The following is an 18244-nucleotide window of genomic DNA, read 5'->3' on the forward strand; positions in this document are numbered from 1 at the left end:
AGCCCTTAATGAACAGAGCTCATCACTACGGGCCATATTCTCCCCTAGCTTACATGCTTTGCCCTGCCTCCACAGTGTAGAACATGAACCTGAGTACCAAATTCTGCTCTTGGTTACGCTGAGCAAAATCTGGAGTATATCCATTGACTTCTCACCTTCTCTGCAGCATGGGGCACGAGTCACTTGCAGGTTTAAACTAGTGTAAATGGTGGATTCTCTGTAACTTGAAGTCCTTAAATCATGATTTGAGGATGCCAGTAACTCAGCCAGAGGTTATGGATCTATTACATGAGTGAGCGAGTGAGGTTCTGTGGCCTGCAATGTGCTAAATGATCATGATGGTCCCTTCTGGCCTTAAAGTCGACGGGTCTATGTACATCACAGACAGGCCGTGGAAAGCTGAAGCAATAGCACTGGACTGTGTATGCAGAAAATAACTGGGCATTTTTTTCCCCAGTGAAAAGGTAATTTACGTAAATTTATCCACAACTAGCATATGGCAATAGCTCACAACTTTGTTAATGGAAACCTGGTGATCCATATCACTTGTGTAGGAGACATTTGCTCGGGGGTTAATACAATATTAATGTTAATATCAATGATCGATCAGTGGATTTGCAAGAAAGGCATAAAGTATTTAATTATAATTACATCGAGAATGGCTTTGTAATGGCTACGACATTTGAATAAGGTCACATCTAGCCCTCACCCCTGTTATGTTGTTCTATATTAAATGCCATTCACTTTAAGTGCTGGAAACCTTTCTGAAGTACTCAGAATATAATACTCTGGGTAAATTGAAATATGTCCCTTCATTTTTAGAAATATGATTGATTTCCTTTGCAAAACAAATGTTAACACACATTTGTACACAAATTTCTTTGATTATATGTTAGGGAAACTGAAATATAACAATCTTTCTTAGCAGATACCTTACTGTGAGCAAAGGAAAGGGCTCTTTGTGCATATTACTTCAGCTTACTCTGAATGGCTTTAGATCGCTGATGTAAATCTTTACATTTATATTTCTGTCCTCTGCATTTTCTAACACATTTATTCAAATGTTACTCAGTATGCCCGGTCCTGCCGCCATGGAAAGCAATGGCAAATATCCCATTGTAATCAGCAGGAGCCAGGATTAGGCTCAATCTGAACTTTTGCTGCAATTTAGTTATCTTTTCTTAAAAATGTCACCGAGTAACAAAGAACACATAGTAAGCAGTAGGTCTGTACATTTAGCAGCAGAAAAATATATTTCAAATATACTGTATTGATTTCCTATAACTGCAAACTAAACAGCATCATTGCTCAGTTTAAAACTATTAAGGAAAAAAGTTTTGCATATAAAGCAGTATACATAAATATATGTGTAAATATAGAAGTGCACACACACACACAACTGAGTGCATACATAGATAGAGATACTAAGTACAGACATGTCCTTGCATGCCTACATATGACTATGTATATGTTAAGGAGCAAATTCTGTTCTCTCTTACCCTGATGAGAATCCATGCCCACTGGCTGCAGTGGTTTTATTCTGTTTTTACATCAGTGTAAAGGAGAAAAGAATCTGTCCTCAGATGACTGCACAGAATATCCATTGATTCAATGGGTGTGACAAGCTCCCATCTGAAGGCAGAATTTGGCCAAAGATTTATTCTTTGAAACTCTGGAATTCATGCTGTGATATAACTTTGACGGTTTTTGCCACTTTCTTATTTAAAAAAGTATTCAACTAAGTTATGAAAATGCCTAAGGATTTTAAGTTTTATATTGGTGAAAACAAATAAGAATTTATTACCAATTTTTAAGAAATACTGCTGCTGGTAAGCTGTAGGTACATGGCAATACTTTTAACACCAAGAAGACATACATCATGCATTTTTATAACATAACTGCAGTGATATTGCTCCCTTTCTCAATAACAATATATAGAATATATAGTATAAATGTACAGTATATATTAACAACAATGTAAAATAACTTAGTGAAATGTCAAAGCTTCTGGATAAAAATTCAAGTCATGCCTTTGCACAATTTTGCTTAATCTTATCATCTCAACTATCTTCATTTACTTTGAATGTATGTTACAAAGACAGATTTTTGTTCTTACTTTATATAATTGCCTAGTATACCAAATAATGTCCTGGGCTTTTTGTTTGTTTGTTTTCAAGATTAAATCAAGCCAAGCCAAGTCACAAATAAGGGTTCGGTGGAATCCATCATTAGGCAATGGAAACCAATTAATTGTGCAAAATGTGCTTGAAAAACATTACTATGTGTTGGTCACATCTTATTGTACATAATTGTAATTTTTGTTAAAAATACCCATCTATAGCATATAGAGTAATCAACCTATAATAATTTTAAATGGAGCTCATGATCCTAACGTCTATGTCTCTAAATTATAAATCTCACCAGCTTTGCTGCAATTGTATCAAGTACCACTTTGGTGATTGCTTGCAGGAAGAATCAATAAAAATCCACTTAATAGGAATGTACAACTTGTCTCGAAGAAGGTAGGGGGACTTTACTTTGTCCCACATTTTGTCAATGGATACAGTTCCTTGCAGGGTTGATGCTTCCTTTATGCTGACTAAGTAAAATATGTGCAAGGGCTTTCTGACAACAGTTCAGGAATTTTCTGATAGCACAAAGGGAAAATCCTTTTAACCATAGATATTGTGAGTCTGTCAGTCTCTGTCATATCAGCCATCAAAGTTTACTAGAGTTCAGTAGCCTTGCAATAACTTTCATGGAATTAATTGGAATAATAGTTCACTTCCACTGGCTATGCAATTATGCCTCGAATTGAAACAAAAAATTCTATCATCATATGATGAATAACCATATTTATCAAATAGCATTGTAACTGACCTGTGCTACATACCTGTGCTACATATAAATAGTCCAAGCCATAATACTGAACGTAGCAAAAAAGGGTGGGCTAAACTGTTTTCTTGACCCAATTTAAGAAAAAAAAAAAAAAAACCACTAGATTCTCAGCTGGCATAAATCAATGGAGCCACATTGGATTTACTACAGGAGAAGATCCGGCCTATGTAATGGAATTAATCCTAATTTACACCAGTATAAGTGAAGCCACATCTCCCCTGTCTTTAATAAAGTCTAATGTGACCGAAGCAAATTGAAAGTAGATTGATTTAAATAAGAAAGGGAAATCCATGCAATGCATACTGGTGTCAGTGATATTTTAGAGACTAAAACTGCAGTTTTACAAGATGTGAAGATCATCAACAGTGTTATTGGTTAGATATTAGACTTTAACCTCAGAAAAGCAAATTTTGAAGTATAAACAGCATCTCAGCTGGCTGATCAAGTTACTCGTCACCCTTTCCAAGTACTATTGTGGAAAAAGAAGGCCAACTGATGTGACACCAGGCTGTTGTATAGGCTGTATCACAGAATTTGTTACCAGATATGAATAATATCACATTGTCCAGAACTGGAGATTAATTTTCTGGGACTCCAGTAGATGGTATTTATTATCTTGCATGTTATACTGAGATCTCAGAACAGGCAAAGGGTCTGGGGCTGAAAGAATGTAATCGATGCTAAATTTAATTTCAGAGTCAGATTTTCCTAGGGAGGAGTTGTTTAGGCTCTGTCTGTTGGAGGTGTTGTTTGGAAAGAACCCATGCGGCTCCAAGAGTCTGGGTCCAGATTCAGTTGGCTCGCATTTACTTTCATGACAGGAGATGCTGTATAAACCAGAATCCATGGAAGACAATTCAGGGGAGGAAGGATCTTTCCCTCCACCACTTGGTCTCTGCTCTTTGTGTTCCTTTTTCATGTTCCTCCTTCTCCGTCTCCGCCTGTAATTCCCATTTTCAAAAAGATCCAGCATGGATTCACATCCTGATGCAAAGCTCCAATAGTTTCCTTTTCCTTTCTCATTCCCTTCTGTTCTGGGAACCTGTATTCATTTAAAGGCAGTTTCAATGTTTGTATGTATTACAGATGCTGCTGCTTAACATCTGTGTTCATTTACATTCAAGAATGGTGTAAACATATATGACAAGCCATTTAAGCCTATTCACTTTCATTATACTACTTGTAGGCAAAATCCAACCTCTTCAATTTGCTTTATATTAACATAAATCAGAAAAGAACATACACATTACCTTTTCAAATGACAGCTTGGAGGCTGCACAGAGATTTAAAATTATTTGTAGCTGAATTGCTTGGCTTCCCCTCTTTTCTAACATTTCTTTTGGAGACTATTCCTACATAAAGATATTTTTAGTTGAGTACAGCGTCTATGCAGATATACAGTTACCGATCTTACCTTTACAAAACAACTGTTAAGTGATAAGTTATGTCGGATGGAGTTCTGCCAAGCCCTTTGATTTGATCTATAGTAAGGAAATTTCTTCATTATAAAATCATAGATGCCAGACAAGGTCACTTTGTTTGAAGGACTTTGCTGGATGGCCATTGCAATTAAGGCGATGTAGCTGAAAAAGGAAAACTCAGTGTTATGCCATTGCCTTGTATGTTATATTTTGTAACTAGGATCTCTCTCTCACTCACTCACATATATATGGTATATGATTCTTATAAAATTCTTCCCTGTCTTACATGTTGGTTGTGTCACTCCTTGACCTGAAACGGCTCTTACAGACCTTACCAGTCTGCTCAGAATCCTTTTGCTTCAGTCTAAGAGAAAGATTCCTATTTAACACTCATTGATTCATACGGCATGATACACAGGCATTACTTACAGACAATTGAAACCCAGTCAGGCTGTTTGTCCTTTCACTCAGCAGACAGTGCTTAGATTTAAAAATCTTGATCTGCTCAAGGAAAGTTTCCCTAAACTGTTAGGCTCCAGTGAAATGTACTAGACTGTGGGACTCCATAACTCCACTGGCTTCCATCACTTCAGGCTGGAGATCTCATCAGTCTGGCTAATTAGAGGGACACTGGATGCTATCTTTCCCCAGACCTACTCACGAACCCACACTGTGCATCTCTATTCAATTGTGGGGGCATCCACATTTATTTCCTTAAATAGCATCTGACAAATTTGATTAATTTCTCTCAGTGTCCCTAAAAGTGCAGAAGAGGATAGCTGAGGTCTGATGATACAAAGGAGTCCAGGACATTAAAGAAAGAAGTTACACTTTCCCCAAAGTGAAAGGAGGAAGAGAATTGGGGTGGGATGGAAGAAAAAAGACTTACTCCAAGGGAAAAAAAGACACACACCCTCCCCCTTCCAGTTCTCTCTGCCTTGAAGAAACCACTTGGAAAGATGCCTGTGCTGGTTACTAGAAAGAGCCAAGGGGGAATTCCCATTATCTGACAGTGCAGACAATCTCCCTGGAGAGAGGCAGACTTCAAAAACTTAACCTTACCTGTATGCTGGTCTGGTGAATTTTTTCTCTTCGTCAGAACTACAGGTTGGATAGTCATCCCCATCATAATTAAAACAGTTATAGGGGTACTGTGTGTTATCAAACATCTTCCTGCTCTTGGTTCAGCTCCCGTGGAGTGAGAGAGATGGAGTGATGTTTCTCTTTCTCTGTGCGTGGGCTCCCTCCTCCCTTTTTCCCTCCCCTCTGTCTCATTCTCTCTCTCACCGAGCGCACGCACACACACACACACACACACACACACACACTTCCTCAGTGTTGGGGTGGAGATTGTTTTTGTAATTCCTGAGTCCCAGACAGCCAGTCTGTTAGGATATTCCTTTTGTATTTGTTGTTGTTGTATCCAATCTGCTTATAGGAAAGGCAGCTAATAACTGATTAAATTGGTGAGTTCTCCCATGAACCTTTGAACTTGGGTGTGTACAGCCAGTAGCTCTGCTTCAGCTCTCTGGGTGGTCTGTGCTGGAGAGGGGCCAGCCGTTTTGCCATCTTTACATACACAATGTGACAAAAGCAAACAACATGATGTTAATAAATCATGCTTCAAGGTTTGTTCTTGTAAATTAAACTTTGAGAACAGAGTTTTTCCCCACCCTGCCCTGTTTTTTTCTCCCTTCTCTGCTCAGCAGGGTGGCTTTTTTATTATTTATTTTTGAAACCCGACATACAATAAACAGACATTCCAGCCAATAACGCACGCTGGCCCTGATCTGTAATCTATAATACAGTATAATGGACATAAATTATATTTCCATGACTAAAGGAAAATGTGTACGTTCAAAGAGAGCTGAACAGAGGAATAGGAGGGACTACTGTCAAGCAGGAAAGTAAAAGGAAAATAGCTGAAGGCAGAAGAGCTGCCTGTGTGGGCTTTGATCTGGAGGATGAATTAGACTAATAGCCTTGTGCGTTGGCATCCAATACAGTAACAATTTAATAGTATTTCAATGCTTTGGAGTGTTTTCCAACAAGTGATGTAAACCAAAGACATCACACAACGTTTCAGGGGGACTAGAAAGGTGTATGCCACATGATAATTCAATTATTTGAAGGCGGCTATTTCTCTAGCTCCAGGAGGCGATGCACATTGGAAGGGAGAAAGCAAATCGCTGCGCTGATAGTTACCTGAATGGAAATATAAAAGCAGAACTACCGGCATTACAGTTCAATGCAACTATATGCAAACTATGGCCCCAAAGTCCTTACAGAATTAAAGAATACGGTTAAAGTGAAATTCACCCAAGTGACAAGGAGAAACTTAAAGTGAAGTTTAAGTGGTGCATAAGATTTTGACCAAGCCCTGGGCATTGGAATGAACTTCACACTCACAGAATTAAACAATAAGCAGATATTGACTTCTCTTAAGAATACCAAGATTTACAGACCAGAGAAGTAAATATTGATAGAAGTAAAACCATGATCTTTCTCAGGTATATAACAATATGTAATGGCAGAGGCTGGGAGAAAATAAGAAGTAGAAGCAATGGAGGAAAGAGAGGTTTTCAGAGGAGATATGAGAATAAGCCAGAGCAGTTATGTAGAATCAGGAACACACTTATCCCAAACTACAATAACAATCAGCATATGCATGAGATGTGCACTCCAAAAAGCCCTTTAATGCAGAGGCTCAGATCCTACCCCCATAGGATTCAATGGGACTTTTGCTGTTGAGTTAAACTGGAGCACATTCAGGCACAAAGAGGATAGCAGACACAAGGCCTGCTTTTCATTTACACCTACTGCCAGAAGGGCAAAAAAGGGCCTTACTGTCAAAGAGAATCAGGGCCATTAATTTCAGTGGTTTTGCTCATACAAGTAAGACAAGAAGGATTTAACCCTTGAGGCACAAGTAAATCCCCAGTTCAACTTTTAGTAGCAATTCTTCTCTTTTAAGGTATGTTAGCTCAGTGAAATTCCGTTCACTTTGATGGAGTGATTTCTGATTTTTGCCAATGTAAAAGAGTCAGGTCGCTGGGTTCCAATTTTGTATTTTCTGTTTGTAAGTGTTTAAAGTTGAATATGGTATTAATTATAAAATAGCCTAGATTAAAAAAAAAGAATCAAAACATAATCTATTTTAATGAAAAGGCTACTTCGCATATAGTTACTTAAAGTATTTAATAGATAATGTTTTCTATAAGGAAATGAGGGAAAAGTAATAAAACTTGATTAATCTCATAACATTAGGAGCCATTTTTATTTACTGCAGTTTACCACTGTGCCACTGGGGGTGATAGTCTCTCTCTGTCAGAAGATATCTCTATGGCAGGGGTTTTCAAACCCCTTAGGAGGTTGCAAGATTATTATGGAGAGGTCGTCAGCTATCAGTCTCCGTGCATGCCAGAGAAGGCATGGTTATGGGGGGGTCATCACTTTTTTGGGGGGGATCATAACAGCCTGAAATATTTTCAAAGGGGGTCCCAGCAAAAAAAGCTCGAGAATCCCTGCTTTATGGCCAGGGACGATTGCTGGGAAATTGTTTGAAGGCAGTAGGTAACTTGTATAATAAAAGGGATTTTTTTCTAACATAGAAATGTTTGTTTTCCGTAAAACATGCATATTTGCTTTCCCTTTCTATTTCATCTTTGAATATGTGGATTTTCTATTAAATAACCTTTTTTTTTTCTTTTTTTTTTAACCCAAGCAGGTCTCTGGTATGCAAACTGTGCAGAATGCGTATGCCAAAGAGAACTGCTAACTGAGGGGCTGGTTTCACACCTTCCGCAGTGATGAACCAATGGGGAAAAGTCCAAGTGTCTAGTGGAGAAGAACTTGGAAAGGATGGATTTGGAAACACCCGGGACTGGAAGGGCTGTTAAGATCACCCTGCAAGGAGAGCGAGGCTGGTGAAAGCCAGGGTGGGACTGTGCTTTTGGGCAGACTACTGGCATCAAGCATCTGAACCAAAGTTGCACAACATAAAGGCCTCCTAGACTACAGGACAGGTGATGACACAACCCCTTGCTAGTCTGGATGATCCTCAAAATGTCACAGTGCCTAAACAGGGACTTGGCAGCCTAATTTTAAGAAACCCTTTTTGAAAATCTTGGTAAAGGATGACCCAGAATGACTCAGCTTTGGAAAGGGGCCTTTCCCCTCTAGGATGCCAATTTGAATCCACTCCAGACAGTAGTGACTGAAAATCATTACCATCTAATTGGTTGTTTACATGCAAAAAATTGGTAGTTTTAGTCCTTTTTGCAGGGGCCCATAATAAGAACCAGGACCACAGTTGGCATCCTTGATAACAATCTCAGGAGCGAGGACAAAGAGAAAGAAGAAAGAACTCCCTCTCACTCCCAGCTCTGGTCATAATTAGGTCATGTTGGCCAAGCACATGGGGAAACTTATATCACTGTTCTCTGTTCTGTATCTAGTCCATGGATAAGCATTATTATTAATAATATTATTTACTGAGAGCCAACAATGGGCTAGATGACTTCAGTCTCTGGGGCTGCAAATTGCACCGGCACTAAATTCACTCAGCATATAAGAACAAAGCAATTCCTTTTTGAGTTCTAGAAGAGCAAAAAGAAGTATAAATGAAATCTACTAAACTTCCTTTGGAAATCCAAATATATCAAAATAGCTGAATATATTTCAACAGTATTTTAAGGCCCTACATGCAAAATTTATCTCCTGAGTGAACATTTATGGCTCAATTATAAATCTTTGAAAATAATATTTACAAAAGAAATACTTATAGACCCCTAAATATGCCAAAGCAGAATTAGCAGATGCCACGATTATTGTGGCAAAACATGTTAACAATAGTTTTGTCTTAGCATCTGTACAGTCGTTATAGTTTTACTAGAGTAACTATAACTCATCCACGGTGTTATCATAAAAGCATAATTTTACCAGGCTAGTTTTTTCATATGTTGTATATTTCCAGAATGCAATGCTGTAAACCATTTGATTTGAGATAGTAAACAGGTGATAAAAATGTCATGTCAGATTTGCTTTTTTTTTTTAAATTGACATGAAAAATTATTTGAAATTTGTTATAATTATGACACAGATTAAGGAAATTATATCTGAAATTCAGACCCTTCATAAATTCAAAGATGGTTGCCTTTAATGATTGTTGTGACACATCAGAATAGTAATGGGTATCACTGTTCGAAGGTTACACAGTCTGTTTGTTGGGGTAGATTTTGATTTTAGACACAGCCCTGAGAAAGGGGTATAAATTGTATAAATTGTATGTATAATTTGTATAAAGATGTATAAATTGTACCACCCCAGAGTACTACCAGGAGGCATTGGGAATCAGACACACTTTCAGACTCATAATTCCTATTCTGTTTCCTCCTGGAGCTCTGTTTCCTCTGTGCTCCTGGAGGTGGGGCAGGTAGAAATTTATGGCCTAATCCAAAGCCTGTTGAAGCCAATGGGAAGATTCCCACTGACTACAATACTTTGTACTTTGTACTTCAGAGTATCAGGTCTTCACTGATGGTCTGTACATACCAACAGTAATTTACTTCTCCCTCTTTGCTGGCTACACAGCTCTGGCCACTGAGTAGGAGGGGTGGAGCCAAGGATCTGCTATGTCTTGTCCCACACTCCCACACTCCCAGTAGCTTTGTGGAGGAGAATGGACATGTATAAGGGGAGTTCTCTCTCCTCTGTGAGGGCATGTAGCCAGAGTGACATTCTAGCCCATTGTAAATATCTTAAGAAAATAAGGTCAATGATATTTTGAGAAGGATAGTGGTAGAACAGTGTCAGGCTATGGGTACCTCCTCTTTCTCTGTTCGTTTTTCTGTATTTCCTTCACCGTTTTTAAGATCTGCATATTGCTGCACAGCATCTCATTTTCTGACATTTATGGGCCAATTCACATCTGGGAGTGAACTGACGCAAATGGAGCTGCACCCATTTACACTGATTGAGGGATCTGGCCTCTGCCATGCAGTTTCTCGGGCTGATCATGATTTAGGAATGTCAGGGTGTTTTAACCACAGCTCTCATCTACAGATTTCCTGTTATCTGGTTCAGTGTTCTCTGTCAGCAGCTAACTCTCGGTTCTGTACTTTGTTTCGCGCTTGTGTGTGGAACCTCACTGAACTGAAATTTGCAGCCTTGGGTTCCCTGTTAATATTTTGCAGAGGTGACTTAGGTTTCCTAATTAAATGTATCTTGCTTTCTTTACCATGTCGGACACAGTCTTCCGATCCAGAGCTAGGCCTGAGATCATCACTATGAGGTGAGCAACATTTTCCATTGTACAGATGAGGGAGTTTACTTTGCACTTATCATCGTTCTTATTGACAAGCACTGGTGCACAAGTGGGATTTGAACGCTGCATGACACATCACTAATGTTATCTCCAGGAAAGGGTAATCAGAAATGCATTGAGTGTTTCGTAAGATTATTATCCCGCCTCCTCACCATGGAATAGCTCAGAGGCTCAGATCTCCCCCACTATAGATGCTGAAGTACCCCAAGGGAGTGAAGTTACAACAGGAGAATGGGTATGATGGTAGAAGATCATAAAGAGATAGCTGTAGATCTGCAGCACCTGCACACTGCAGAGCATGGCTCCTGTGTGGTTTCTGGTGGGGCTGCATGCAGCAACTTTAGGGGGCCTGGCTGCAGATAGCAACCAAGGAACTGCCACTATGTTGATCATCCTGTCCTTTTTCCCCATGGAATTATGGATTCAAACACCTACTCTAGTCTTTAGCTTGGGCTAGGATTTGGGGCACTGTGTCTGAGTTACAGAGATGTGCTGTAGTTTTACAATATTAGTTTTTCCAAGATTTTGAGAGCACCCAATGAAATTATTCCTGGAAGCTTCCCCAATCCTTTCCAACCCACAAATCTCACACTCCACCCCCGCTTACAAATCCTTCATCTTCTATTTATTCTCTGTGGCCTTAGCTCTTTCCACCAACATGCCAAGACAGCAGCAGACACTGCAGTCCTACTTTAAGTTTGGGACTGCATTCCTTCACCATGAATTGAGGGAACGGAGCATCTCAACCTTGCCGGCACCCGAGAATGATTTTGCAAGCTCCAAAACCCATCTCTGCTCACATTTACCTGCACCCCAATTGTTTCATGCATCGCAGGAGATCCGAGGATTGGTGGAGGATAGGGCTTCTACCAGGCAAACATGTCTGTGCATGTTAATTTTCCCCCTGAGCAGGCCATTACCATCTCTGCAAAAGCAAATTGTTTTGCAAGACCAGTAGCTTTCTCAACTAACTATCCCACAGTCTTCGTTAGGGTTGTGGACGGTCCTAGCCATCCAACTCTCAGCAGCCACTGGTGAGGATTGTGGTGAATTCTCCATCATTGGCAATTTGTAAATCAAGACTGGGTGTTTTTCTGAAAGATCTGCTCTAGCTCAAAGAGGAATTATTTCAGGGAACTCTCTGATCTGTGTTATGTAAGAAGTCAGACTAGATGACCACAGTGGTCCCTTCTGGCCTTAGCATCTAGGCATGTGATCAATTTCTCCATTTTTTTCCAAGGACAAGATTTTGTGCAGGCTGGACATCCTGAGGACCCCTTTGCAGAAGGGAAGTTTATTGGTGTCTTAAATTCTTTAGTTTGCTGGGGACCAATGGGAGGGAGATTCAGAATGCATCAGTGTGTTCTTTGGGTGTTGTCCTGTTACCCATGACATGGGTCCAAAGCACTTCGACTGCATATTGATGGGATGAAAATGTGGTGGATCAGGGTAGGACTGCACAAAAAGCCTGGGTGCTGCCTCAGTGACATTGTTTGTGTCCCCCCCCCCCCACTCCAAAATCCCTTGAAACTTTGGATGCATGAATGGAGAAGGTGGTGGTGGGGATGTGTAGGCGGAGGATTAGAAGAGTTATTTGGCCATAGACCTTTACTAATACAGTGTTTGTCTTCTAAACTAAACACAGCTAATGACTTGGGCCAAGAAACTAGTTCCAGATGCTAATTGCTTCAGTCTGCACTAAAACTGACATCATACAATTAAGCACCGATTACTTATAAAATTATTTTGCTGAGCGGTTTAATCCAAAGGAAGAACTAACATAGTCTGGATTCCTCTCGCACGTGGTTAATTGCAGAAACGGGCCCAAATTGTGCAGTGCTTTCTCTTTAAGCCCTCATCATGATTGTAGACTATGAGAGTAGGATTTGACCCAGAGCTGTGCTTTAAGTACACCAGCATAAATGTGGAGTAACACCACTGCAGTCACTGGGGCTGATTCCCCATTGCTCTAAAGACCATTTACAACACTCTCGTGGCATAAAGGGGGCACAGACTGCTGCAGGGAAGACCTGCTTTGTGACAGGGCTCTCCCACTGTCATAGAACTAACTGACAGAGCAACCCCACCAGCTCTACTCTCACACCCCAGCATTTAGGATTTTCCGGGACCAGTCAAGGGTGGGCAAGGGTGTGGCCAGAATGCACTGTGCTCCCGCTATTCCCTACTTCCCATGGTCCCAAAGCAGATCTTAATGACAGTGGGGACTGCACTGGCCTCCAAACAGCCCCTGAATACAGTGAGCATGAACACTGCCCACCCTCATAATTTGCGCCTGCACCCAGCGCAGGGACAGACTAATAATCAGGGCCATTTAATGAGCTCTGGAGTTACATGGTTGTAACTGGGAGCATCGTCTGCAGTAGTAGACGATCAGGTCTGTGTACTTCCTCTGCCCCAAAGCAAACAGGTACAGCTCTGCTGATTGCTCCTGGGCTCTCTCCCCAGACTCAGCCTGCCTCTTTTCCTTGCAGCCACACATCTGCATCCCTTCCAGACCCCACCCTGCCTGCCTTTCTCCTGCGTAAGCCAAATTCCCTGGCCTGCTGGGTATTGCCTCTTTGGAATTTCAGGGGATGGGCTGGCAGCCGTGGAGGGCTGAATGGAGACCTGCAGCTCTCTGCCTTGCATCTGCCCAGACTGGAACTAAGTTGCCCATTACTAAGGCATCATACATTCACCCCATAGAATACTTAAAATAGGCTCGTGTATCCAACTCTGAGGCCAAGGCCACCACCCAGACTATTTGCTGACATGCAACAACTGGGGTATGCGTGTTCGGGAACACACCCAGCTACCCCTTTGAAAGAGTTAGAAGCACCTCTAATCCAGCAGTGTTTTTTTACAGGCCCCTTCTGTGCTGATTCATAGATGATATGGATGCACTACAAACACAGCTGTGTTGCTGTAGCTCAAACTAGTGTAACGCCTGGTGTTCTAGTTCAACACCTGGTAGTTCAAGCCCCAGGTGGCCGGCCAAGAGGGCAACTCTCACGAACCCTTCCCCTGCTTGCACCTAAAATGTGTGCTTCTACAAGGATTTTTACCTGTGGGGAAACTTGGCTGTGAGTGAGCCAAGAAGACATATTATTTTATGTATATATAATATATATATAAAGAGGAGACAAACAACGAGGATATGAAACTAGGCAAAAAGAAAAGGGGAAAGTTTCAGTTTCCTCTCTTCAATGCTGAGTGGGCCGCACCCTAAGCTGGTGTAAATTGGCACTGAATTACTCTTTACAATCTTTACTCGTGTTCAGTGGTACTTCTATCCATAAGCAGTCCCTTTATTTTTAGAGAAGCTAATCCTGGACTAAGGTGTCTCTCAGTGTGACTGCCTGTTTTTCTCAGCCCTGATGTTCCTCTTGCAGTGAGAGGAAAATGAATTCTCTATGCTCGTTCCCTCCATGGCCTTCTTCCTAAGGCTGCCAGAAAGGGAACCATGGTGGGTCACTTGTGGCAATCAGGTGCCTTATCCAGTAGAAACTGGACAGAAATCAACACATTTCACATAGGCCGGCTGCAGCAGGCTATGGTCCAGAGCTGGCAAGCCTCGTGGTCCTTTGAAACCAAGCCACACCGCTCCAGCGCAGGCTGGTAGAAAAGTCCCAGAGATAAACAACACTTGCAAATGAGGCTCCCCGTTCTCGGGGATGGTTTGTTGGAATAGAATAAAAATATCAAGAGTTCACCTGACCTTGCAGGCACAAAAAGTTCCTCTCATGGTCCGCAGCATTCCCTGAAGCCTTCCTTCTAGCAACTGCAACACAGCCCCCGCCCAGGCTCTGTTCCCGGCCCTCAGTCTGGCTAGCATGGAGGATTATCTCCAGTGCTGATCCCACTCCTCGGCTGTGCTTGCCTTTTAGCGTACTGTTCTGTTACCTGGCCTCCCGCGTACCCACCTTTCCCGATTTCCTCATGGGCTGCCGCTTGATCATGTGATCTTCCCAGGGCACCACAAGTTCCGGAAAGCCTGCCCATAAAGTGGCCGAACAATAGGACAGGCCTCGGCTACTCTTCAAACGGGCAGACTGTTACCCCAACTGACCAGCTATCAGAGGATAGTAAGTTTTAGCCGTTAGTAACTAGGGTGGTGTGAGAAGAGGTGATCCCTTACCCCACAGCCCATCTCCATTGCTCTTTACATCTGATTTGCTGTGTTTATCTCGAAAACGTTAGCTTGTTGAGGTTTTTCTTGATTTTGGAAGGGTTTCCTTTGTCGGTAATCGTATCAACTGTAGCACTTGCTTTGCTTCCAGAATAAACACTTGGTGGCTGGTATGTCAGGAACACCTCATTACATTTTCCAGTGCCAGACACTTCAGCCTTCTTCTGTGCCACTGAATTAGAATAATCACTTACAGATAATCATTTATCATCCTGCAGGTATTTGAGCATCTATCAAATGATAGTGACTCGCAACAGAGAATTCATTGGTAACTGCATTTTGAGGTTGGTGCTGATAGTTCCTTGAAAAAGTTTCAGCTCCCTTCTTGCATAGCTGTTCTTTTAATCTTGTGAGTTGATTTGTGTTGTACACACAGGTTCTGAAGAAAAATAAGATTTAGTTTCTGCTTCCTGCAGTGTGTTCCCATAATTAATTTTTCTGTCATTCAGGAATATGGGGACGTGGCATTCCATTTAGTGACAGGGGGAACGTTTTAAAAGGCACAAAAGGCAGTTGGACATTCATTGCAAATCAATGGGAGTTGTCTGCATAATTCCCATTCATGCTTTTGAAAACCTTGCCCCTAAGGCTTTATTGGGGGATCAGATATTTATGGGAACATGCTTTGCAAATTTCCTCTTGATTAAGCACAGGTCAGTTAGTATTAACGTATCTGATGTACTCTATTGTTCTCAAGTCCTTAGCAAGGCTGTGAGCTATGACTTACATTTTATATGTGAGCTGGTTGAAAAATGGTGGTGGTGGGGGAATTGTAAACATTTCATTTCCACCCAGTTTTTAAGCAACATTTTCATTTCATCTCGATTTCAGAATCTGACATTTTGTTTACCATCTGAACTTTCTAATATGGAGCTTTAGTTGAATTTTTTTTTCAAAATACCTATTAGAAACCAAATAGTTGGGATCAGGCATTAGTTCTTTCCATTTACCTGTGGCATGACCTGTTCAGGCACTTCTTGGTAAGTTCACATCAGCCCACATTTCCTAATTTCAGGGTGGAAGATTTCTTTCTCATCCTTAGTGTCAAATTCTGTCATGCTTTCTGTTTTACCCGCTTTTACAATGGTTCAGTATGGGGCTTTTGTGTAGAGCTGGTTGCTTCAATAATATTTGTTAGACACTCTTGGGGAGTCAGGAACACAATTGTTCGTGAACTGATCCTGGTTTTCTTCTAATGTCACCATTATTCACAAGTATTCACCCAGTGGTTGAGAGCAGTAATTTTCAAGGTTGCTCATGAACTGTTTGTTAAATATTTACCATTATTGGGTTGCCTAACTCACATGATTTTATTTCTGATCCATGATTTGTCAAATGAGTCATTTTTAATAGGTAGAACAAATGGTGAATGGCAGATATTGAATAAGGCATGATGCATTTCTAGCATGGATTTCTAGACAAATAATAATTTGTGAAACTTTGCAATCTCATGGACTCAGTATTTGTTTGTCCAATCAAAACTTAACAAATAATATAAGCCTCTGAATCACAGTGAAGCAAAGTGAACACTTTTACCACAAAAAAGATATTCATGAACCAGATTATGTAAGATTTAGCTCTAGTAGTAGTGAATGGAGACTGCCAAGATGTACAACGCGCAATGGTCTGTCCTTTTAAAGTTATTACACAGCTATAACCTGAAAACTTCAGCACTGTTGATGAAAGCAGTCAAAGTACTCCTGAGCTTTTACAGTGGGAAACTCAATGGCTAGCAAAATAGTGCTTGTGCCCAGTTGACTTCCCACACAAAAGGACACAAGGCATGACCACGAGGCCACTACGATGGCCCAATAATGTACTTCTAATATATAAACAAAGGATGACAAAGGATGACGAGGCAACAGATAAATGCTTGGGAGTAGAACAAGAATGGCTCAGGAAATGATGAATATGTGTCTGGCTGAGAAAAGCAATGAGAGGACCCAGGAAATAACAGCAATCTATCTATATATACTTGCAAAATCTGACAGTAATAATAATTTCAAGCAATCTTTGGCAGAGTTTGCTTTTCAGAGCAGAGGTTCTCTTCTTGGGGGTCATGCCTGAGAGAGGGTCGCGAACTGGCCTCAGGGAAATTCTGTTCTAGATGGCTGGGGTCCTGAAACATTTTTCTCTTGTAATACGGAGTCACAGTATGGAAAAGCTTGGAACCATTGCTATAGAGTAATTTTAATCATCTCAAACCTAATCCAGAGGATTGTATTTGTCTTCAAAGACACACGCCATTACGCCCTGTACTGGCAATTGATATTAAGGAGAGTAAGGACTGAGTATAGTTCTGAAAACCCACGGAAGTCAAAAAGGATCTGGTTATATATTGTCTTGTCTACCTGAGCCTCCTGGTATAAAATGGATTGCTGTGTTAAATTCATACGCTTTTGTTTTAGAGGATCACATATGTCCAGCTGCTTCCAAATTCTACTCCACACTTAAGGCCAAATCCTGCCCTCAGACAGATGGACCTAATACTGAGCTCACTCAAGTCAATGGAACCCCACCGCTGTAAGACAGGTGTAGGTGAGGTCAGAATCAGTCTGCATGTGCAGCTCTCACTGTCGTCCATGGCTAGAACTTGGCCTTATTTCTGCAGCATACTTGCAAAATGCAGAAGGAAACCTCTGACTGATTCTGGATTCCAGGTTGCTGAAGGCAGGTTACATTTTAGAGGCAGCATGTAATAGAAACAGTCTCGAGAATCACTCAGATGTAAGGGGTAAGTGGTAGTTATGAGGGATAAATATTGACATTATGACAGAATTATGCTGTTCAGGAAGCAGGATTGGTTAGTAACATGGCTTCATACTGGCAGAGATTCCTGTCACCGTGCATACTGCATACTGCACAGTCACTGATTCGTATGTAACGCTCTGTTCTTCAGGAAAAAAGCCAGAGTATAGAAGTGCCTTAGAGGCTGCTTTTCTGCCCTGCTGAGTTGTTCAACAACAGCTGGGCCTGGACACAGAACATTTTTGATCACCTTCTGCAATCCCTGCCGCTGTAACTGGGTCCAAATCAGACACGGAGAGCTGAACGTCCCCTAAAACAATTGGGGGTTGCTTGAAATTGGACTACGGATCTGAATTTTGAAATGGCCTTTGTCTTAAGTGTGGCTGAACAAAAATCTTGGATCCAAATGACCACGGATTTGGGGGGTTCAAAACCCAGACCTGGATCCAGTCTGCGTGGCTTATGCCCTTCCCTATCTCCTGTGAGTCTATCAGGGCAAAAACTCCTTCTAAATAAGTCTCTGGTCTCAAAAGTTGTTCTTCACTTGCTACAGGATGGAATAGCACCAAGTGACGAGCCAGAGATTTATTAAGAATGACTCTTTCCCCTACAATGAGGCTCTCCAGGGGGAGATGTTCTTGATTAAATCTATATGTGTTTGGA

At 41.1% G+C, this 18244-nt stretch overlaps 1 protein-coding gene across 1 annotated transcript; it reads right to left on the reverse strand.

The window, feature by feature from the left end:
* Positions 1-3454: 3454 nt before the first annotated feature.
* On the reverse strand, positions 3455-5488 carry FOXL3 (forkhead box L3). The gene is made up of 3 exons (XM_067551481.1): positions 5382-5488; positions 4313-4481; positions 3455-3940 (listed from the first exon to the last, which is right to left on the reverse strand). Exons 1-3 carry the CDS (start codon positions 5486-5488, stop codon positions 3455-3457), a joined length of 762 nt encoding a protein of 253 aa, XP_067407582.1.
* Between the last annotated feature and the right edge of the window lie 12756 nt (positions 5489-18244).

This window comes from Emydura macquarii, unplaced genomic scaffold (genome assembly GCF_026122565.2).
Source record: "Emydura macquarii macquarii isolate MOO-44397 ecotype Brisbane River unplaced genomic scaffold, CSIRO-AGI_Emac_v2 contig_1348, whole genome shotgun sequence".
NCBI lineage: Eukaryota > Metazoa > Chordata > Testudines > Chelidae > Emydura > Emydura macquarii.

Bases quoted from the DNA above. Each gene is read 5' to 3' on its own strand.
- FOXL3 (XM_067551481.1), bottom strand. From the start codon at position 5,488: ATGTTTGATAACACACAGTACCCCTATAACTGTTTTAATTATGATGGG. The intron at 4,482-5,381 runs GTAAGGTTAAGT...TTCCTTTTTCAG, and splicing joins TTCACCAGACCAGCATACAG to CTACATCGCCTTAATTGCAA. The intron at 3,941-4,312 runs GTAAGATCGGTA...AAATGAATACAG, and splicing joins TTAACAGTTGTTTTGTAAAG to GTTCCCAGAACAGAAGGGAA.